The sequence below is a fragment of the Nelumbo nucifera genome, chromosome 3 (genome assembly GCF_055504915.1).
Source record: "Nelumbo nucifera cultivar China Antique chromosome 3, China Antique-T2T, whole genome shotgun sequence".
In the NCBI taxonomy this organism is placed as follows: domain Eukaryota; kingdom Viridiplantae; phylum Streptophyta; class Magnoliopsida; order Proteales; family Nelumbonaceae; genus Nelumbo; species Nelumbo nucifera.
Window position 1 is genome coordinate 27,777,805 of NC_142651.1, and position 23,522 is coordinate 27,801,326.

At 39.8% G+C, this 23,522-nt stretch overlaps 1 protein-coding gene and 1 pseudogene across 1 annotated transcript; both read right to left on the reverse strand.

Moving 5' to 3' along the window:
• Positions 1 to 631: 631 nt before the first annotated feature.
• Positions 632 to 20,294, reverse strand: LOC104602856 (ERAD-associated E3 ubiquitin-protein ligase component HRD3A). Its single transcript, XM_010266744.3, has 6 exons — positions 19,686 to 20,294; positions 19,095 to 19,586; positions 5,704 to 5,919; positions 4,444 to 4,767; positions 2,767 to 3,009; positions 632 to 1,215 (listed from the first exon to the last, which is right to left on the reverse strand). The coding sequence occupies exons 1-6, from the start codon at positions 20,226 to 20,228 to the stop codon at positions 991 to 993; spliced, it is 2,043 nt and encodes a 680-aa protein (XP_010265046.1). The 5' UTR covers positions 20,229 to 20,294; the 3' UTR covers positions 632 to 990.
• Positions 17,817 to 17,927, reverse strand: LOC148801066 (U6 spliceosomal RNA; annotated as a pseudogene).
• Positions 20,295 to 23,522: the final 3,228 nt, after the last annotated feature.

Sequence of the window (23,522 nt, forward strand, 5' to 3'; positions counted from 1 at the left end):
TAAAGGTTGTTCGAGTGAGCTTTGCCCTGATCAAAGCCAAACTCTATCCACCCATAGGTACAAAAACCGTTGCCATTCTAGCTACAGATAGAATTACAGCCCCATTTGGTTCAAGGGAATAGGGGTTTAGAATCAGAACCGGAATGACATTCCAATTCCAATTGTTTGTTGGGCAGAAATGGAATCCCATTACCATTCCTTCTGGAATGGATAGACATCAATTTGTTAATTTTTGGCTTGTTCATCAGCAAACTCTAAGGGTCCATTTGGTTTGCAATCGAAATCGAAATCAAAACCAAAATCAAAATCCTCTGGAATCGAAATCAAAATGGTTCATTCCCATAGTTTGTTTGGTTCATAAAGGAATGAGAATGAGAATTGAAATCAGCAATGAGATTTCACAAGAGAGGGGCAGGGAATGACTATTCCCTCAAATGGGGGAATGTCATTCCAGCAGAAATGGGAAAGAAATTCCGATTCCATTCAACCTAACAGTTGGAATCAGAATAATTCCGATTACAGACCCCTATACCCACGAACCAAACGGGGCCAAAATGTCCACCCCCCCCAGCCCCATAAGGAATGATTTCACCATGCCTTCTGACAAAAATCGACAGTTGATGTCTCTATAAATAGGATTGAGTAATTTCTCATGAACCAGCTCATTAATGCGTTTTTTTTTTGTTTCTATTATTAAATAAATGATGGTGATGTTATATATTAATCACGAACATCTGATCAGTCCTACATAAATGTCTATACCAAATATCTAAAATGTTACAAGCTCTCAAAAGCAGAAATAGGATGACACCCGGCTCAATTTCTTCAGCAACCTGGCTCGATCACCTCTAGTATGTGCTCAACCAATGAAGCAACTACGATGAAACTCAAAACAGAAGATGGGATGAAAGCATCCTATGTACACATTTTTGGGATCTTTCATCTTCACCTGGGACTGCAGCTTCCATATCGTATTGGAAAGCAGCTTCATTAATTCACCGGCGGTGCATCATGCTCGTTGGGTTGGAATGGGATGGGTACGTCCCCCAGTGCAGCACCCACATCTTGCCTCCGGTGCCGCTCACGAAGGTAGAGGACCGTAATGAGGCAGACAATCAGAGTGAGGATCATGGGATTGCCTTCATCCAGGATCACATTCTCTACCCACGCTCCTACTTTCGGATAAACTTCAGGCAGTGAATCAATCAAGTCAACCTTAAATCATAGAACAAAAGATGTAAGCCTTGAATTCAATGAATGGATTCGGTTTCGACAATCTCTACTCAGACAAATAAAGAGTATTACAAATGGGAAGTAAGTATGAAAGAAGCTGAAATGTGCAAGCAAGCTTTCTTTAAAGATCATTAAATAGAACAAATAACAAAGCGAGGGTTTTACATTGACAAATAGCATTTGGAAGTCTGAAACCCTGATAACTTGGTGATAGATCTTATTAAGAGCTTATTGTTACGTAAGAATAGTTCGTTTGAACTTTGAAGCCCTATCTGGTTATCATGATGAATTTGTTATTTTGGATCTTAACTCGTAAGAGTTCATTTCCCTTGGATATGGTTACGAGGGGTGTCAGAGATAGGAGCAAATGAAAAAACTTATGTGCACGATGACAAGTGAGAAGTGGTGATTCAGTCACTTGTTAAAAATTTCAGATGTTAAGCATATCACACCTATAACCTAACACACCGAGGAAAGTGGCAATATGTTAGACTTCCAATGGCCACCTTAATGTTAGGTGTAAATAGAGGCCAGCTTTTTGAACTTTCTGTTCATGCTTTTATTCCCATCTTTTACCTCTTTTATTATTTATTTATTTACTTTGCTTTTCAGTCCTTCAAAATAAATGAAAAAGGAAATAGGTTGCCTCTTTTGGAGATAATATTCCATTAGGTTGAGTCAACCTCTATATGAAAAAACCAAGGGTTGTTGAAATGATGGACAGTCTGCACAAGCACCTATAATGCAGGAAAAGAGAATCATTCCAGTTAAAAGACTGGACTGATATGCTAGAGACCCTTTCCTTGCAGAAACACACTAGGTGAAGCACTAATTTTTCAATAGGAATGTGGGACAAGCATCATACGGTTGAATTGCGACTCCTGTTTGCAAATGTCCAGGGTACTGTGCCTTTTTTATGAGGTAATACACTAGAGAAGGATGGACAAACTAGGGGAATTCATAATAAGGAAAAATCATCAAAAGTGGAAAGGAAAGATTTGAAAGAGGTATGACGGATTAGGCATCTATCTAGTGGGAGGGTGTGGTAGGATGTCAATAGTCCATCGATCAACAAATGACCTACCCAAGCAAGGGGTGAGTAGGGCAGAAAAATACTGGGCTTATTTGTATCTGATAATGTTAAAAACAAAGTAAATGGGTAAGGGGTGAGGACTGCCTATTCTTAAGGGATGCTGGGCACATTGTACATATCTACATCTCTCTCTCTCTCTCTCTCTCTCTCTCTCTAATTTCATATTAATGAAAAAACAAAGTAAAAGATGCAGTTGCATGGGGTATACCTAAATTGCAATAAAAAGCTATGTCCCAAAATATGAGAGATTTTTTAATTTGATAATAAAAAATATGTGAGATGGTTCCACTACTTCCAATTGTATATAAAGCCTCAAATTAACATTTTCCAAATTTTACACAAATATTAAAGATATTGTCTAAAACAAGCAAAGAATTGGTTTCATCATCTGCTGATGGGAAGAGAAAGAAAAACTGAAAGCAAATGAAAAAGAACCTAACCAGGAAACTGTTGGCATAGTTTTTCCTTATCCACAAGCTCGCAAGTGCTAATGTCACAGGCAACTTTGCTGCAGGATCATTCTCTAGGGCCTGATCATAATAACGCTTAGCAAGATGAAGATCAAAAGGAAGCCCCTTGCCATGCTCATGCATGTATCCAAGGTTGAACATGGCCTGTGAATTGGCTTGTGATTTTGCATGCATGTAAGCCTCTGCAGCACGATCATAATCTATCTCGGTGCCCTGCAAGGATGGAAGAGAGAGAGAAAAATCAGGACGACATGTAAGTTGGAAGGCTCTCCATCTGTCCCAACCCTTCAAAAATTTCTCAATTTTAGATTAGAATTAAACAAATAGATAAAGTGATATCTGGAAATTTCAACCTTAGCAATGTTTTAAAACGAGGTGTGACACAAGCTGTTCCACTACTCTTGGGCACAACTCAGAATGTAAGAGGCAACTAAGGGGTAGGGATCTGCTACCAACAAAACACTCTCAGCATTGTCCCAACAGGTCAGCACATTGGGAACAACTCCTTTCTAATTCATGGGGAGATGTTCCCGATATACAGTTGCAATGGCTGGTTGGGACGTTGTCAGCACCGTGTGTTCATAGCTAATATGAACTCATGACTGAGGTGTAAGCTGCCTGAACAAAAAGAAACATAAGCCACCTCAAGAAGAGGAAGATGAGGAAGAACAAGGGCCATATTTTAAGGCAATAACAGAGATATATGCCACTACACAGTACACACCTTTGTACAAGAGGCATGCACCTCACGTGTATGCACATCTCCACCATGCATCTTGAAGCTTTTCCCCTATGCCTCACTTGGAGACACACCTCAGGGTGTATGCCTCTTAGGCGCTTAATGCCTTTTAAAACATTGATGCTTAGCCCTTGGGTAGGCTTTTCATCATTCCCCACACAAAAAAGGAACAATTACAAACTCTTAACTTATGTCCTAAACTGTCCTACTTGGGTTCTACTATGTCCAACTAATGAATTCAATCCATTTCTTTCATTCTTTTCTATGAAACTTAATTCTATGGATGCCCTTCCAGTCATCCTATTCTTATTCCATCTTTAACATCGTCCTATATCTCTCTAATTAGAAAGAAATGCACTAAAATATACAGAAAATAGAAAAAATTAGAAATAAAAATGGTTAAAAATTCAAACATTCATTCTTTTAGATTTTTTAAAGAAATTAACTATAGAATTTCCTACATCAGATATTGCTTGCATACCTACAAAACCCACCACAGCACAACCCATCTATTAATGGCAGCAGCAAAAATAAGGATACTCACCATTAACTCAAAATTCAATGGCAAGCATCAAATACCCAAATGGAGCAAAAAAAGTGAGCCAAATGGCCCAAATCCATGTTCGGTTGGTCATCCACTATAGGAAAAAAATCCGAGGTGATGGTAACTGTAATGGAACAGTCTAATTCAGAAAAATAAGACCCTTGGATGAATACCTTTTTAGGTTGTCTCTATTCTCAACGCTACCGCTGAAAATACTGAACATCATGGTGACCGTCATACACTACTAGTACCAACTAAAATGAAATTGAATAATTCAGAGAGGAAGTTGCATGATGCAACAATCCCAAAAGCTAATTTCTAAGGCCTAGAATTACCAATGCACCTAATTGCCAGAGACACATACCCGACCATAATAATATGCATCCCCAATTAGCAGAGCTGCATGTTCATTCCCCTGTTCTGAAGCCTGCCACCACAAAGAATGTGCACGTTGATGCCTTTCTGCATCTGTGCAAAACCCAGATTCTCCCATGCACATACTGCGCTCACCATATTTCTCAAGAATCCAGGCAGCATTACTTTGTGCAATCTCATATCCCAGCTCTGCCATTCTGGAGTACAAGAGGAATGCTTTTCCAACTTCACCCTTTAAGTACGACTCTAGTGCCCATCTTGATAAGGAATTCCAAGGCCCTCGCTCCGCAACTAATTTGTATAATGTAGTGGCCTGAAACCAAAGAAAACTGGACAGTCATAAACAAAGTAGACGTGCTTGCAGATGCTCAAGACCATTCAAGCTAAACAAGAAAATGGTAAAGTGATGAATAAAAAATATAGACAAGCATTACAACCTTTTTAGAAATATTTCTGATTTCTAATGCATGCAATGATTGTTCGAGTATAAGCCCGTTAAATAAAACACAGTGGACTAATTCATAAATTGCGTTAACATTCAAAGTTCATTATTAGCTTGACCATACTTGCAGATGCTCAAGTAAACAAGAAAATGGTGAACTGAAAAGTGAAAAATGGAGACAACATTAGAACCTTTTATAAATATATTTCTGATTTCTAATGCATGTAATGATAGTCCTAGCATAAGCCCTTTAAATTAAATGCAGCGGACCAGTTCATAAATTGCTTTAACATTCAAACTTCACAATGAGCTTGATTATCATAATAATTAATAAATCAACAGAAACATGTGTATTTATTTTCCAAAGAAACAAGTATGTCAATTCCATAAAGGCATCAGAAATGAAGAATCTCGGCCCAATCAATTTTTTTAAGAGTGAAAGATCAGTCACTGGGGGCAAGAAGAAATGTTGCATAATGACCTTAAGCATGAATAAGTTCAGATTCTTCCTGAGTCAGGAAAAACTTATATTTTCAGCTTTAACTTTGTAGATAGAAAACTTGCTTTCATGCTCCATGACAATTAATAAATGAGAATATTATTCTGAGACAAAATAGTACAGACAGGAGAATTACAATATTGCATTGATAATTATGTTCTCTTTAACATAAATATGGACAGGCAGAAATAACTTTTAACAATTAACAGGTAAGTCGCGAACTAGCCTTGAAAAATTATGCATCTTACACACTGAATGAAGGATGAATAGTCTCAAAGCTTGAGAACACAAGGAAAACTTAAACTTACCATAGGAAGACTCTTCTTAAGACCTACACCCGTGTGGAACATTTTTGCCAATTGGTAAAATGCCTTTGGCTGACCAACATTAGCAGCTGTTAAGAAATGTCGGCATGCCACCTTCACATCTTTTTTTACTCCGATCCCTTTAAGATACAAGACCCCCAGGTTGTAATGCCCCCCAGGCTCTTCATTTTCAGCAGCCTTCTCAAAGTATTCTTTTGCCTGCAATGAAAAGATCGTAGTTTGTTAACTAGAAGTCATGCTGAAACAAAACTGGTAACACAACCTTCAAAACAGACAATCACCAAAAAATGAATAAAGAGCAGATTAATGATATAGAACTTCCTATACCAAAACAGATAGCTAGAGGAATCCCATCCTCTTCACATAATAAAATCCTTTGTTATCAATCCACAAAAGAAAAAGGAAAAATAAGCAGTGTAATAATTTTATTATATAAAACTATTTGAGTGGTTTGGGAGGAGAGGAACAACAGAATCTTTAATGGCAAAAATAGAATTGTGGAGGAGGTAATAGAGGCAATAAAAGTGAAGGTCATTTTGTGGATTAAAAGTATGGATTGCTTTCAGAGTTTCACCGTGACCGATATTCTAAGGGATTGGAAGGAGATAGCACTCTCTTATAGAGACAGACAAAATAGAAATCGAATGGAAACCACCACAAGGCGGTAAAGTAAAGCTGAATTTTTGATAAAAGCTCTTTGGGTAACCCCGGTATGGTTGGTATTGTTGGGGCAATAAGAAATTCAGAGGGCAGATTGTTAGCTCTTTTCTCTTGACCAATTGGTGTGGCTACTAACCTCATAAAAGCGTAATTGTTGGCTTTACTACAAAGTCTCAGGTTAGCTAAGCAATTGGGCTTCAGTCACTTGGAGGTGGAAGGGGACTCAAAAGTAATCATTTCTTGGGCAAGATGTAACAGAAATATTCCTTGGACCCTCAAGAATGCCTATAGGGAAGTAGAAAGGATTGCAAGAGATCTGGGTGCTGAATTCAAATGGGTCAGAAGGAGTGCAAATGGGTTAGCTAATTCTCTTGCTAACTGTAATGATGTATTTCCTATATTTTTTTTATCAGTAAAACTTTGATTATATTAACAAGGGGCAGAAAGGGACCAATTGTTCTGGGAATCTTTGTAACAGTGTTAATTTTAGGTCATATATCATGGTCAGCAAATCAAAATTGTACTGTTTTTTCACATATTATTAATATAATCAAAGTTTTACTGATAAAAAAATATAGGAAATACATCATTACAAGGTCATGAACCACTTGGATGTTGACCAATTCCTAGAAGTTATATCATGCTTTCACCCAATCTTCAATTTTTCACTTATGAGGACAAGTAAGAAAAAGGCAAAGTTACAACTTCAGAAAAGGAAGCAGGAGATAATATTCTCCAAACAAGTGAAAATTTTCACCTTAGTTGATGTTATTGGGCCATTTGTTCCTGCAATTAAGTGCATAGCATTTTTTGATAATAAAGCAAAATACAATTTTATTAAATAAGAAAATAGAAGTAAGTAACACAGTTATAACCTGACCTGCTGACAACCAACTTGGACCACATCAATCTTATGTTGATAACCTCAACAAACACCAGATACATATTCACACCATTATTTCATGTCAACTTCCAATATTCACCAAGCCTCGGACACAAAAATATGAATGATATGGATCTTTAAATTCAGGATGCACAAGCAACTGAACTAAAGATCCAATAACAGTCACAATTCTCTTTATATATCTTTTTTCATTCTTATATTTCTTTCTCCCCAATTACCCCAGCATGTTGCAAATGGAATTGAACTCCAGAAAAAATTTTCTCTTGCTACTTGATATTGCAGGTCACTTGGGGAAAAATCCTTTAGATCAATTGGGACATGCTTTGGTTTTCTAAGCTGTAAAACAAAGAACTTCCACAGAAATTATGCTAGTCTATATCTGATGAATAAGTTAATAACAGATTCCTAAAAATCCCCACACATTAGACATTGGAAACTGTTGGCAAAACAGGATTTCCCCCACACACATCTGATGTCTCAGTTTCACTGTTAACACACCCTTAGCATAAAAGAATTTCCTCACACATAATCATAGAGGCATAAAAGGATTTCACTGTTAACACACTCCTAGAAAACTCCTTCCACCATGTAGCATCTGTGACAACATTGACTCCCTCTCTCTCTCTCTCTGATATCCTTCTCACTTTGCTGATGTAATCCTGGCAACAGTTCATAAATTTTCCAGTCCCACACTATACATCTTCCCAAAAACACATCCTATACCCTCTCCCACTTTAAACTTTGTGCACCTTGAAAAGTATTGATGAAATTTCATTATTTTTGATAGATAACATCACATAATTCATTAACACTACCCAAAAATAACAAAATTCCATTATTTTATATCCAAAGACAATATCCATATGTAGCTGACATCAATCTTGAACCCTGTTCAAATTGAACAACTCCATATCTAATTATTTATTTAATGACCCTCCTCTATAACACATCTTCCTCCACCCCAGACCTCCATAACCACTTTCCTAACCAATGTTTTAAAAACCAACCTGAAACCGGAACCATTCTGGCCACCGGTTTCCGGGTCAACGGTTTGACCATCCGGTTAGAATAGACGGCCTGTTCTGACAAAAATAATAATAAGGGCACTTTTCTTAAACTACCCTTATGGTTTAGCTAATTGACTAACTCTACCCTTACTGTTAACATGTTGTCTTAAAGTACCCCTAAATTTTCTGACAATTGACATCATTGTTAAGTACTAACGGAAAAAATGAAATATCGAATTTGCCCTTCACTATTCCTCAAATTTTCAAAATAAAACCCATTTGATGAAAAATTTCAGGAAGACAAGAAAGCAGATCGCTGCTCCGTCTCCATCTCCGTAACCTCAACAAATGATCTGATGCCGCTTCCAGCAATGGCCTTTGCTAAGCATCAGCAACTGCAGCAGGCAACAATGACAAGTTTTAGAGCCAGTTGGCACAGGTCCGCTTCAGGTACAGAAGCAATACTGGGAAAAAATCTACCCCTATCTCCCCACATATCCACCTCGTCAGAGGACCAAACCAGAGTACTTTAAGGTTTTGCCCACTTTCCACTCATCTCCACCTTGTCTGGTTTTCGAAACAGTAGGTAGAGTTCTGTCTGATTTTTTGAACTCTCTGTATGGAGATCTATATAATAAACAGAATGTTGCCATTAGTGGTATTCACACTCATGCTGGACCTGGAGGTTATCTTCAATATATTGTATATATTGTAATATCCCTTGGATTTGTGCATCAATCATTTGATGTCATCGTTGATGGCATTGAAAAGAGTATCATACAAGCTCATGAGAATCTCTAGTCTCCGCCCAGGATCAATATTGGTTAATAAAGGTATGTTAGAATCCTGCTAATTCTTTATTTTCCAAATTATAGCTTGGTGAAGTCTACTCCGATCCCCTTTTCCGATGAGTATGTTAAATCTGGAGAATAAACTTGGTGGAAATGTGGAACTAACCCTCTGTGGGTTCGGCATTTCCTTCTCTGTTGATTTTTGTCATTGCTGAGTATATGCTACAAGGTTTTGCCTCCATCCTTTTCCATAGTTAATATGGAAGCTACATTTTGAAAATCAGTGCCCTTCAAGTTGAATGATTCTTCACAGGGATATCCCAGCAAATAGCAGTTCTAACTCTTCATCCTATGATTGGGTCCTTTGAATTGAAGTTTTTTTTTTTTTTTTGGAAAAGGTAAAGTAATATTTATTGAGAATGAAATACACACCGGAGGCTGAGATCAGTTCCAAAACAGGCTGACTGATCTAAACAGTGATTACACAAGCCGTCAAGACAAGGAAAAAGTACATCTGATACATTACAGTTTCTAAAATCTGCCGCCGCAGACAATCAAGAAATCAGTTTGCCCACTAACTTCTGGGTTAGGTCCTCCAGACTTGGAAACTTGTTGCTGAACACCCTTCTATTCCTCTCGGTCCAGATACACCACATTACAGCACTTGGAATCGCTTCCCATAAAGTCTTCTTTTTCTTGCTCCAGCCCACAATATGCCAGCAGCATAACAGCTCTTTAATCGAACTCGGCATCACCCAACAAACCTTCAAGGACTTGAGGAGGTGGTTCCACAACTGAGCCGAGAACGGGCAGTGTAAACACAGATGATCAGTAGATTCAGCACTGCACCCACATACGCTGCAAGACTGGTCTAAAATCTGAATTCCCCTGCTTACAAGGTTCTCCTTGGAAAGGCATTTGTTAAGAGCCATAGTCCAAACAAGGAAACTGGCTTTAGTCGGACTGATAGGATTCCACACTTGCTGAACTGGGAAATCAGGAACACCCATCCTACCAAGCCTAGCTGCCAAAGATTTAACAGAGAATATCCCGTCAGGATTCCACTTCCAATGCCACTTATCCTCCATACTAAAGTCCATCTCTTGATGCTGGAGGCAGGTCAAAAGATTCACTACCTCATCCACCTCCCAATCAAAGAGATTTCTTCGGAAAGAGGGAGTCCAAAGAACAGAACCACCAGAAATACTATAGCACTCAGCAACTGAGGCCTCGTGGTCTGAAGCACACTGGAAGATGAGAGGGAAGGACTCAGCAAGAGGAACATCTAGGCACCAAGGGTCCTTCCAGAATTTGATCCTATTACCATTACCAGCCCTGACTGCGATCCCCCTGGCCAACTCTGGAAAGTGCTTCATTATCCCCTTCCACAGAGAGTTGCCCCAGTTAGAAGGGGGGTCCCTAGATCTCCAATTTCCCCAGCTCACACCATATTTGCTAGCTATGAGAGATCTCCACCAAGCATCAGATTCTACAGCAAATCTCCAAATCCATTTACATAGGAGGGCATAGTTAAAATATTTCAGCTTCCTTATACCTAACCCCCCATCAGATTTGGGGAGACAGACTTGTTCCCAACTCACCAAGTGCGCTTTTTTCTCCTCCTCCCAGCCTCTCCAAAGGAAATTCCATTGAAGCTTTTCAATCTGATTTGCCACCTTCTTAGGAATAGAGAAAAGAGATAGGAAGTAGGTAGGCAAATTGGAGAGAGTACTCTCTTAATCAGAGTCACCCTCCCCCCAAAAGAAAGGTATTTTGCCTTCCAAGAAGCCAGCTTCCTTTCCAATCTCTCAATAATTGGGTCCGAAATAGTGGACAGCGGAGGAACCACTACTCACCCCAAGCGGGAGTCCCAAATGTTTGACCGGGAGAGATTCAATCTGACAAGCCAGAATACCAGCACACTCAGCTAAATCGAAAATATATCCAACTGGGATAACTTGGCTCTTATTCCAATTAACTTTCAAACCTGTAATCACTTCAAACCAAGAGAGAATCCCAAGAATTAGCTCCACCTAAGTGGGGGAAGAATCCACAAAACATATTGTATCATCTACAAATTGAAGAATGTTCACCTTCTCTCCCCCTGGCACCATTGCAAAGCCTTTCCAATCCCCTGACTCAGCAGCCTTCTTACAGAACAGAGTGAGGATCTCCTTTACACATATAAATAAAAGATGAGATAGAGAGTCTCCTTGCCTAAGACCCTTGGAACTATCAAAGAAACCTGCAGACTGTCCGTTTACCAAGACTGAGAACTTTGGAGAAGTGATACATACTTTCATCCAATTCCTCAATTTTTGCCCAAAATTCATATGAAGAAGCACAAGGTCTACACATCTCCAGTTAACATGATCGTAGGCCTTCTCAGTATCAAGTTTACAAATCAAACCCGGAGAATCTTCTTTTTTCCTGGAATGAATGAGCTCATTGGCAATAAGAATTGAATCTAGCATCTGTCTACCCGGAATAAAAGCACTTTGGTTATTTGGGATAACCCTACCAAGAACTGTTTTCAATCTTTCAGCAAGGACTTTAGCTAGGATTTTATAGAAGCTATGCAACAAACTAATTGGCCTAAAATCCTTAATATTCACAGCACCTTCAATCTTTGGAATGAGGGTTATAAAGGTAGTGTTCAGACTTCTCTGCAATGAACCCCTCTCAAAAAAGTCCTGGAAAACATTCAATATATCCTGTCTCACAACGTCCCAGCGTTTAATGTAGAAGAGATTTGTAAGACCATCAGGCCCTGGAGACTTTTCATCAGCCAACAACTTGATGTAAGTTGCAACACTTTGTTAAGAACCCTTGAGTGATGCATTGCATAACTGTTGTTTGCAGGGAGTTGGTTCACTCTTTTCATTTCTGCATGAATTGCTGCCTTTTTCTCTTCATATCCCATCTGCTTCCACCTATCTATCATCTTAGCAAAAACTCTGTTTTCCTTGGCAAGATCAAGGGCGCTATTTTCCTTGAGATGATCCATCGGATCCAGATCCAGTTTGCCAATTTTTTTTTTTTTGATCAATAACACTTTCATTAATTCATCAATAGAAGATTTACAAAAGGAAGACAAACACGCTTATCTTCCAAGAGCAACAAAGAACCTCAAGAAAAGGAAAAAAAAAGAGAAAAAGAAAGAAAACACACTAAAGTTACAACTTGGCCCAAAAAAGTGAATCCCTTTCTGCCCCTTGTTTAGCTAAACCGTTAGCTAGGGAATTAGCCGATCTTTTAACCCAACGTATCTTAACTTCCATCTCCCACACCAGCCACTTGAATTTCCTCCTCTCATTATTGTACTTCCATAAGCCATTGTGATCTTTAAGCAGCCACCCTATCACCACCTCTGAATCCCCTTCAATTAAGAGTTTCCTGATGTTCAACTCCTTAGCTTTTTGAACTCCTTCCATAACTGCAAAGATCTCAGCTCTAAGGGAGCCACCCACTCCAATTGGGCCTGAGAACATGGCAGAAATGACCCCATTTCCATCCCTAAAAACACCCCCAATCCCCGATTGTCCCGGATTTCCCCTGCTGCACCCATCAAAGTTTAGTTTCACGAATCCACTAGGTGGAGGGGTCCAAGCCACATTCATAACTTAATTTGTGTGCAACTTGCAATTTCACGCCACTTCCTTAACATGTCATCCACAGTGTAATCTGTGAAAAGCTCCAAAGATTTCAGCCACTGTACCGCCCTAATATGAATGATAGCCCTCAGATCTGCTACTCCTCTCTGAGCTTCTGAGAATATCCTGGAGTTTCTTTCTTCCCAAAGTGTCCAACATACCGCAGCCCTTAGTCCTCTCCACATTGTCCTTCCCCTTTTTATCCGCCACCTGAAAAAAGAAGGGGAAAAAAGGCCTTGGAAGCCTGATGGGGGGTTCTAGCAACAACCAAATAGGGACAAAGCTCATTCCCAAAATGACCTCGCAAAATGGCAAGACACTAGTAGGTGAAAACCAGTCTCCCCATCCGCTTTACAAAGAACACACCACTGAGGTGACAAACAAGTATTGGGTCTCTTCTTTTGGAGTAAATCACCAGTGTTGATTCTTCCCAGATAGGCTTCCCAACAAAAACTACCAACCCTAGGAGGTTTTGCTCTGCACCAAACCTCATCAACAAGAAAAGGAGGGAAGGTAGGACTGGTGGACTGACTTAAGACTTTGAAGAAAGAAGCACAAGTAAAAATGCCATTGGGAGAAGGTGTCCAAATTCTAGAGTCCGCCCTAGTGGGGTCTAAGACAACGTTATCAAGAATTGCAATAAGGCTCAAAATAGTGTCAAAGTCTGAGTCCCTCAAATCCCTTCTTAGACCCAAGTTCCACCCAATCCCAGAAATGGAAGAGGACGGGGTGGTAAAAGACGAGATTGGCTCATTTTTCAAATCAGAAAGAACAAACAAAGAAGAAAACTAATCCTTTAGAGGGGCACTCCCCACCCAGGTTTGTTCCCAAAATTTTATGGAGTTACCGGAATTCAAAACATACCTGATATTAGGGGAGAAAAGTGGAAGTAGGTCATGAATGGCTTTCCAAGGAGAATTGCTTGTGGTCCTAGCTCTGATTCCAGCGTCCCATCCATTATGCTCCAGCCCAAGAATACTTGCCACTATTCTAGCCCAAAGCTTCTCCTTCTCCACTGGGAATCTCCACAACCACTTTCCCAACATAGTCATATTCCTTCTCCTAATATTCCCAAGACCCAAGCCACCACATGTCTTACTCCTACAAACTATCTCCCAGCTCACTCTATGATCCCTCTTTTCCTCTCCCGGTTCCCACAGGAAATCTCTCATTAACTTCTCCAATCTATTAGCAACCTTCACTGGGATTTTAAACACCGACAGGAAAAAGATAGGTAAATTAGCAAGCGTGGCCTTAATAAGAGTAATTCTCCCACCAAGAGAGAGGTAGTTCTTTTTCCATGACACCAGTCTTTTTTCGAACCTTTCCACCACCGGGTTCCAAAAGCTCTCTCTCATGGGATTATCCCCTAAAGGCAACCCTAAGTAGTTCGAAGGCCAACCCGAGACTTCACACCCCAATACTTCAGCACTCTCCCTGATCTCTCCCTCCTCCAAATTCACCCCCACAGCACAACTTTTCCCAAGGTTAACTTTCAAGTTGGATATTTGCTCAAACAGTTGTATCACCGACTTCAAATTCCTAATAAAGCTCACATTACCGCCTTCACAAAACAGAATCGTGTCGTCAGCAAACTGCAAGTGAGTAAGAGGGGTTTCCGCCCTCCCAACTCTCCAGCCTCTAATGAGCCCCCTAGAATCTGTTCTGTGAATCAATTTCCCCAAAACCTCCGCAATTAGAATGAACAAAAAAGGAGAAAGGGGGTCTCCTTGTCTTATACCCCTACTGGCTGGAAAGAAGTCTACCACTGTCCCATTCACTAGCACTGAGTAATAAAAATTCCGGACACAACCCATGATCCACTTACACCATCTAGCCCCGAACCCGAATTTAGTCAAAACTTTCCTAAAAAATTCCCAGTCCACCAAGTCATAAGCCTTTTCCAAGTCCAATTTACAAACCACTCCCTTCTTCTTATCCCTCTTAAAGTTCTCCACACTCTCATTAGCAATTAAAATATGAACAGTGATTTGTCTTCCATTCACAAAAGCTCCTTGGTAGTGTGCAACAATATCTGGCAAAACCTTCTTCAACCTTAAAGACAACACTTTTGCAATGATCTTATACAAGCTATTAACCAAGCTAATTGGCCTAAAATCCTTCAGGTGGGAAGCATCTTTCTTTTTTGGAATTAAGGCTGTAAATGTGGAATTCACACCCAGATTGACAATTCCACTCCTATAAAACTCCTCAAATACCTGCAAAAGATCATCTTTCAAAATGTCCCAACAGTCCTGATAAAAACCCATAGTGAACCCATCCGGCCCCGGGGCTTTTGTTCTATCCATAGAAAATACAGCCTCCTTGATCTCTTCTAAACTAAAGCTTCTCTCCAACCTTCTCCTGTTCTCCACCCCTACATCTGGCCAGTCCAAACCTTCTACCCACACCCTTCTACACACAGGCCTTCTTAGGATAGATTTGAAGTGCTCCACACAAGCCCCGGCAATCTCCTCTTGATGCACTAGCTCAACTCCATCTACTACCAATTTGGAGATCAGGTTCTTCCTTCTCCTGCCTTCTGCTAGAGAGTGGAAAAACCTAGTGTTTCTGTCCCCCTCTTGCACCCATTTACACCGAGATTTTTGCCTCCAACTAATTTCCTCCTTGTGCAGGCAATCCTCTAACTGTCTTCTTAAATCTCTCCTGAGCTCAATGTCTTCCTCTCCAAGTTCTCCCCTTTCTTCTTTAGAGTCAAGGCTTTCAATCTTATCCAGCAGATCTCCCTTTCTTTTTTCTATCCTCCCAAACTCCACCAAATTCCACTCCTTGATTTTTTCTTTCAAAAATTGAAGTTTCTTATGGAATTTCATCCCCTCCCATTCCACCAATGGGTTACACTCAAACCACCACTCCCTCACTTTGTTGTTAAACCCTGGGTGGAGTAACCACATATTTTCAAATCTAAAGGGGGTAGGACCTCCACGCCTTCTTTCCTCCTTACATAACACTATGGGCCAATGATCGGAGGTCACCCTTGGAAGAGCTCTAGAAGCCAAGGTTCCCCAATGGACTTCCCAATCCAGAGAGAACAGGAATCTATCCAATTTAGAACAAATGGGTCTAGATTGGAGATTTGACCAAGTAAATGTCTTATGAGCTAGGGGGATCTCTTTAAGCTCAAAGTCATCCACAAAGCTGTTAAACTTCCTCATGCTTTTTGTCACTCTTTGGTTAACTTTATTGGATTCCTCTGAGAATCTAATCACATTGAAGTCCCCACCCATGCACCAGGGCCCATCCCACAACCCTCTAACATCCGCCAATTCCTCCCACAACTCCTTTCTCTTTCTGTAGTCATTCGGTCCGTAAACATTTGTGAGAACCCACATAAAATCACCCTCAAGCTGCTTAAACTTCACGGAAACCGAGAACTTTCTGATCAACTCCTCCAGGCCTTCAACCACATCCCTCTTCCACATTGTTACAATCCCCCCGGATGCACCCCTAGAGGGAGCAACCACCCAACTGACCCCCGTGGCTTTCCAAACACTCCATGCCTAATTGTTATTAAACTCCATTCTTTTAGACTCTTGCAACAGCACAATGTCTAGGTCAAACTGTTTTATTACCTCTTTTATTGTCGCTCTCTTCCTTGCACTCCCAATTCCCCTCACATTCCAACTGAGGATCTTCATTCCACTTCTTGTTTAAACCAATATTTTTGCTTTTCAGTTTGATAATTTCAGTGATTTCATGCATTGTGTTCAATTTGGTAATATTTTTTCTCTGCCCATAGTGCAGCTAATTCTAGGACCACCATTGCAGTAGCTCTTTCAAAGGAACTGCTCCTAAACCTGGGTGTGCTTCAAAGCACAACTGCCAAAATGGATAATGCACGCCTCTGCATATGCATATGCTTCATCAGCCCGAGTGCTGAACCAGATGGAAACCATCTCCTCTCCTTCCTTGGCCTTCTCCCCTTTCTTGTCCTCCATTCGGGTGAACAGTACAACTTGGGGTGACTGGAATGATGCTGGAGACGGAGACGGAGATGGAGATGGAGATGGAGATGGAGATGGAGATGGAGTAGACTTAGACAATTTGTTAGAAAGGGTATTTTAGGAATTTTTGGAAAATATATTAGTCACGTGATGTCATAAGTTAATGGTAGGGGAGGTTTTAGACAATTGTCAGAAAACTTAGGGGTACTTTAAGACTATGTAAACAGTCAGGGTAGAGTTAGTCAATTAGCTAAACCATAAGGGTAGTTTAAGAAATTTGCCCAAATAATAAAAATAAAAAACGGCCAAAAACCGTTGAACGGGTCGATGGTTCAACCGCCAATTCAATGGTTTTTGGCCAGGGACCGGGTTTGGGGTAAAACGGAAGCGGTTGCCTGGACAGTTCCTGGGCCGAACGTTCCAACAGTCCGGGTCAACGACAGTTCAAAAACATTGTTCCTAACAATGCCTTATTCATCAAAAAAAAAAAACAATGCCTTGTTCATTATTCTAATTCTTCTCAAACCCAATCCTCATGCCTTTCTGGTAGACACCCACTTCCACTTAATGAAATATCTTCTTTCTCTCCTTTCCATCCCATACAAAAGTCCCTTTGGATTTTCTGAATATTATTAGCTACTAATGCTGGTATCATCAATAAGGACAACTAATAAATAGGCAAAGAGCACTCTTGATCAACTTAATTCTTCCTCCCAAGATAAACATCTGCCTTTTCGACCAGCCATATACTTTTCTAATCTTTTGACAACCAACTGCTGCTTAGTGGAGACAGCCAATGCCATCACTCCAGTAGGAACAATACCAAGATATGTAAGTGGAAAATTACCTATGTGACAGTCCAAAACAGCAGCACACTGTTCAAGTAGGCTTGAATCGATGTCCTGACTACAATCATCATGCTTTTATTTAAGTTTAGCTTCAGATTTGAGAACAACTCAAAACCCTTGGGGGCTGGCCTCAAATTCAGACCTTGTTCAATAGATGTATAAATAAAAATAAAAACATTGCCAGCATACCTCAACCCAAAATCCTCCAATCAGACCCAGCTCTCCCCTTTTAGAACAAACCTACTGAATGTTTCCACCACCAAAACAAAGAGCGGAGGCAAGATAGTATATCCTTGTTGCAAACCTTGCGTAGGGATCATGCTAATCTTCTTTGTATCATTCCAATTTTATTAGATGTTTCCAAAGAGATCATGAAACCTACTGAATGTTTCATGCATTTCCTTTTTTTTCCTATTAATCATTGACAATGTCAAGGAGCTCCAGTAATCAAATAAAGAGAGTAACAATGCTAACACAAGCAAAAAGATAAGCCCCTACAATTGGCTCTAATACTCTTGTGAATCACCAAACAAAGGAATGGAATACAGCATAAATATTGGCTCCAAAATGACCCATTGTAAACTAGCTCTGCTGACACCTTCTCTTCCTAGATTCAGCAAGATTGACTCCAGAGACCCACCTAGAAGAAATGTCAGGTTGGGAGATCAATGGCTTTGCTTCTAGAATATCATGAGGAAGTTCCTATAGACCTTCATTGCTTGAAGACTTCCAACCAATTACCAATCTACAATATCCTTCCACCACTAACCCCTCCCAAGTCACAACCTCATGACAAACCAGTGCAATAAACAACAAGCTCATCTTGGAGCAGTCAGAAAGGTCATTGACAATCCATCCCCCCACCCCCACCCCACAGCCTGGTCCCTGGAATGGCTCAGCACAGTATTGTCAGTAATATCTCTGATGACTCCTCCCATGGAGTTCACCCCAGAAGAACCATCAAATTTCATGCATTCTTTCCAAAGGGGCATATCAGACAATCTTGCCTTGTTGTTTCAATGTCCTGGGGAAAAGTGGGATTCACATTTTTATTCAACTTATGTTAAATGGTTGATCATTAGCCTTAGACAATCAAGACAGGGCAATCCCATTCAGAAATCTGTGGAACAAGTAAAAAAGCAATGCAATAATCTGCTGAGAGTATACAATGAGTTTTCAAAGAAACTCTTAGAACATTATTTCACTGCACAAAGAATTTATTGTATTCTATGGCCAGTGAAAAAGCATTAGAATTTAGCACTAACATGGTAAAATTTATGGCTCCATGGACTGTCTAGAATATTAGTAACCTTATGTACCACGGCATTACACCTATAATCTGCTTTTCAGCTCTATAAGAGCAGCTAATACCAGTCAAATAGCCATGGTAAAGCAGAATATGTAAGCAAAAGAATTTGGAAGGAGAGGGAATTAAATGAAGGGGAAAACATGCAGCCTTCAAACAAACAATGGCAGACAAAATTAGACTACAGTCTGAAAGCTGAAGAAAGCGTGCGGAATACAAACACCCCAATAAGAACTGACCTTAGTGAAGTTCTTCTTTTCCACTCCATAGCCTTTGACATACAAATACCCCATCCCATTATAAGCAGAAAAATGTTGTTGCTTAGATGCAAGAGTAAGCCACTCGAACGCCTTGGTGTAATTCCTCTCAACCCCTGCTCCCCTCGCGTATATCTCACCAAGAAGTTCCATCGACCTCGGCTCTCCCTTCTCCACAGCCTTCAGAAACCACGACAACGCTTTCCCGTGATCACGTCTCACCCCTCTCAATCCAAAATAATAAATCATTCCAAGTTTGTACATTGCCCCGGCATTCCCCTTTTGCGCCTGATACTCCGTAATCTGGAAATCTTCATCCTCCTCTCCTCGCGACTTCCGCAAAGCTTCCTTATTCTCTTCTGCTCCATTATGCAACCTAATAGGCTCAATTACCGGCGAATCCTTCGAAATCAAGAAACTCGACACTGCTGCTTCTGCCAATTCGGCGTAAAGCTTAACAGCTTTCTCATACATCTGCAACCAAACAAGAACAGCCCTAATCAAATTGGCCCAACAAAGATGAATTAAGGTTGAAATAAGTAAAGAGCAAGTTTATTCCTAAGGTTCTCATACATCTTGTCGGAAGTAATTATACGCGAGGGCCATCTTGGACTGCATATTGCCGCCTTCGGCGGCAAAGTGATGATACAGGAAAGCCTTGGCACCGCTCTGCTCTCTCAATTGCCCGGTCCCGAACAGAAAACCTAGAGCGGACTGGGCATGAGGGAACCCGGCCACCGCAGCTGACTCGATCAATGAAGCGGCTTCCCCCATCGCTCTAGGATCGCCAGAAGTAGCCGCGGAGATCATCTTCCGGACGCCGGAGTAATAAATCTCCTCCTCTTCGGTTTTCGGCGGGACGTCGACGTCCGGCTCGAAGATCGGGCGCCATGAGCCGGGATCAAGCTCTTCCTCGGAGTTGTTATCCGAGTCGCTGAACTCATCCCACTCAGGGTCGCCGGCAGAGGAGTCGTCGTCGGAGGGAGAAGGGTTGTCGATGAGGTCGTCTTTGGTAAGGACCAGAACGAAAGGGCGCGCTATGGCATGGAGAGGAAGGAGAGAGAAGGAAAGGAGAGCGAAAAGAAGTAAGTAGGGATTGAATTTGTGGCGACGCATCTCCAATTTCTCTTTCTGGTATACTTCTTTCAGACTCCCCAGAGAGTCCGACTTTCGGACCGAACAGAAGTATTTGAAGGTTTGGTTCGAGTTGACAAAGCGGAGGAGTGGAGAGGTTGCTGTCGTGTCAAGTTCAATAGGTTTTTGACACGTTGCTTCGTCGGGACCCACAGAGTATAGTGCTAGCACCACGGCCCGTGACAAAAGCGAGCTGGGATGGGCTGACAACAAAAACTATTTCAACACTGTTCCATCTTGATCTGTGTCAGCACATCCAACCACGAGTATCCACCGTAACTATAAGACTGGGATCCATGATGTCTGCAATGTACGGACACAGGTCATATTGGAATGGCTTTTTGTTGCGAACAAATCGACCTCGTCAAAATTAACATTTGGATTAAGGTGCGAATTCAAATTCGGGAAGAATTTGTAATGGTAAAATCTGACGTCTCTTCTAACATTGGTTTTGTACACTTATTTATCAGGGCTGCAAGTCGGGTTAGGTCGGGTTGATGTCAATCCTATTTCAATTTTAAGTTTTAAATCCTCAATCCTAACCTTAACTCAATCCGACTTTCAATATGATCTATCCAACCTTAATCCTAACTCAAACTAAATTCGTTTAACTCTAACCCAACCTTCTTTCCATCCCTTAAAATCTCATAAAACTATTTAATCTCAAATCTTAACTCTATTACTATTTGTTTGTTGATGTTTTTATTGATTCTTTTAGTACAAAATCATAAAAAAATAAGTGTTTAAAACGATTATAATTTACTATGAGTTATGACTTATGATAGATCTTTTATAGGTGCCAAACATTAGAGAGGAGATAAGAATAAAACATTCAAAAAACATAAAATATGATATTAAGGTTTTAGTCTTTTCATTTAGGATTAAGTAAAGTGATTATCTTAAAAGAAAGACATGATAGCATGTAGTGAGGGCTATACAACTATCGTACATCTAAAAAAATCAATGTATGATATATAATATATAACATATATTTATATATGACATATATTATAGAGTCGGATTCGGGTTAGGTCGGGTTGCCCAAGGGGTCAACCCTAACCCGACTCGAAATTAAGTCGGGTTCATGAATTTCAACCCTAACCCTAACCCGAGCATCAACCCAACCCAATTCGGGTTGGGTTCGGGCCAACCCGGCCCAAGTTGCAACCTTATTATTTATACTTATTCTTTTAATTACATCCATGTACTTTTAACTATTTTCCTTTTCTAAACCTATAATATATTTCTCTTTAAATTCTATCATATGATTTCTCAACATCAATGAATATCATATAAACATATTTTTTCTTATTTATAAATATTTTTATTTTTAATAAAGTAATTGTTATTTATCACACTTATTTTTATTTAATATTGATAAATCGTTAATATTAGAGAAATTCTTAGATTTTTCTATAATTCACTTGCATTTCTACCCATTTCTAAACTTGTATTGTATGATGATTGTGCACGACCTAGATGCTCCTAGCTGGAGAGTAATGTCGATTTCACTTGCTTAGTGGGACGGTCAATCTGCAAGACAAATAGATCAGAGAACCCGGGGTGGCTAACCCAGCGAGGCCGCTCCGATGCTTAAGTCAGTACTTGGGTGTGTGAGCTGGAAATTGTGTGCTAGAGAGCTAGAGAGTAAATAATCGCACATACCTGGGTTTCAGGTGGTTGATGCCCATATATAGGTGGATTGCCATAGGTCTCGCGAAATGCTCCCAAGATCTTTTCCCTAAGCCATTGGGGTTTGTTTCTAGAAGGCAGGGATTCTGCTAACTGTCGAGAGTTACCATTTCCTTCCGATTCGGATGGGATAAGATTAATTCCTACGGTTATGCGGTGTGCCCTCGAGAAGCTCAAAGACAACTGTCAGTCTTCTAGATATCTGCCACGTGTCAGCCTGATAAGCTTGGTCTTCTGAGATACCCGCGCCTAAGTACTACAAAAGGTGGCCAAGGTTCCCGAAGTGGAGTGACCTGCCGAGGTGGTCGGGGTGTAGACCCAACCTGTCAAGATGATCAGGTGCACAAAGTTAACCTGCCAAGTAGTTGAGGATGCTGATATGTGTCCAGTCACCTGATTGAGTCCATGTATCCGTTGTTCACTAGGTCGGGCCAAATCACCCCTCATCATATGATATAATTCATTTGCATTTCTACCCATTTCTAAATTTGTATTATATGATAATGACAAAATGAAGCGATCCATTTAACCAAGATGGTTGATTTGTTAACCCAGTGCTTGGATGGAAAATGATTTTCATTATGGGTAGATTCTAAAAAAATGGCTTTTAAAGGCAAGAATTAATGAAAAATATATTTGTTTTCATGTCATTAAATTCATGGATTATAGAGTTAATTATTGGATTTTATGGCAAAAGAAAACACAAAAGTGCATTAGATATATGAATCAATTAGAGAAAATAGGAATTAATATCTTAAATATAAGAATGAACAAGAGAGAATATGATGAAATGAAAAACAATAGTTCATATTGTGTTTTCTGCCCTCAAAATAGAGAGTCTATTTTCAAATCAAGGATTGTTAGTGGTGTTTAAAGGGGTTGATATCTTGTGTTTAAGGGGTCCCTACCAACCACTTGAAAAACCTAAAGAGAGAGATAGCCTTAAGTCTATGTTCGATTTGGTGTAAGTTGTTAGTGGTGTGTTGCTCTTGATGCTATTATTATTGTTGTGGGAATTAGGAATTTAGAGGGGTTGATATCATGTGTTTAAGGGGTCCCTACCAACCACTTGAAAAACCTAAAGAGAGAGATAGCCTTAAGTCTATGTTCGATTTGGTGTAAGTTGTTAGTGGTGTGTTGCTCTTGATGCTATTATTATTGTTGTGGGAATTAGGAATTTAGGATTACTTGTAAACGACGATGTTTGGTTGTGGGAATTAGTAATTGTGTTGTTTTTTTTTATAATCAAGAGATAATTGTAGATAACAGTAATTATTTTAAATTATGTCTAATATAAATAAGGGAAATTTCTCTTAAATATAAAAATGTAATTTATATTCAGCAGTAATTTCTGTTGAAAATAAAAAATAAAGTAAGTTATAGTTATTTGATTTTTATGCTTAATTAATGAATAGTGGTTTTGTTAATGATTTTTGTTATTTAGTAGTAATTCAGATATTATTTTGTTAACTTATTTTTTTTTGTTAATTATCCAATCCTAATGTCAAGTTTTAAAAGGATAAATAGAGGTGTTCTTTTGTTTTTAGCTTTGACAAATAATTCATTCTCATTTAGGCCTCATTC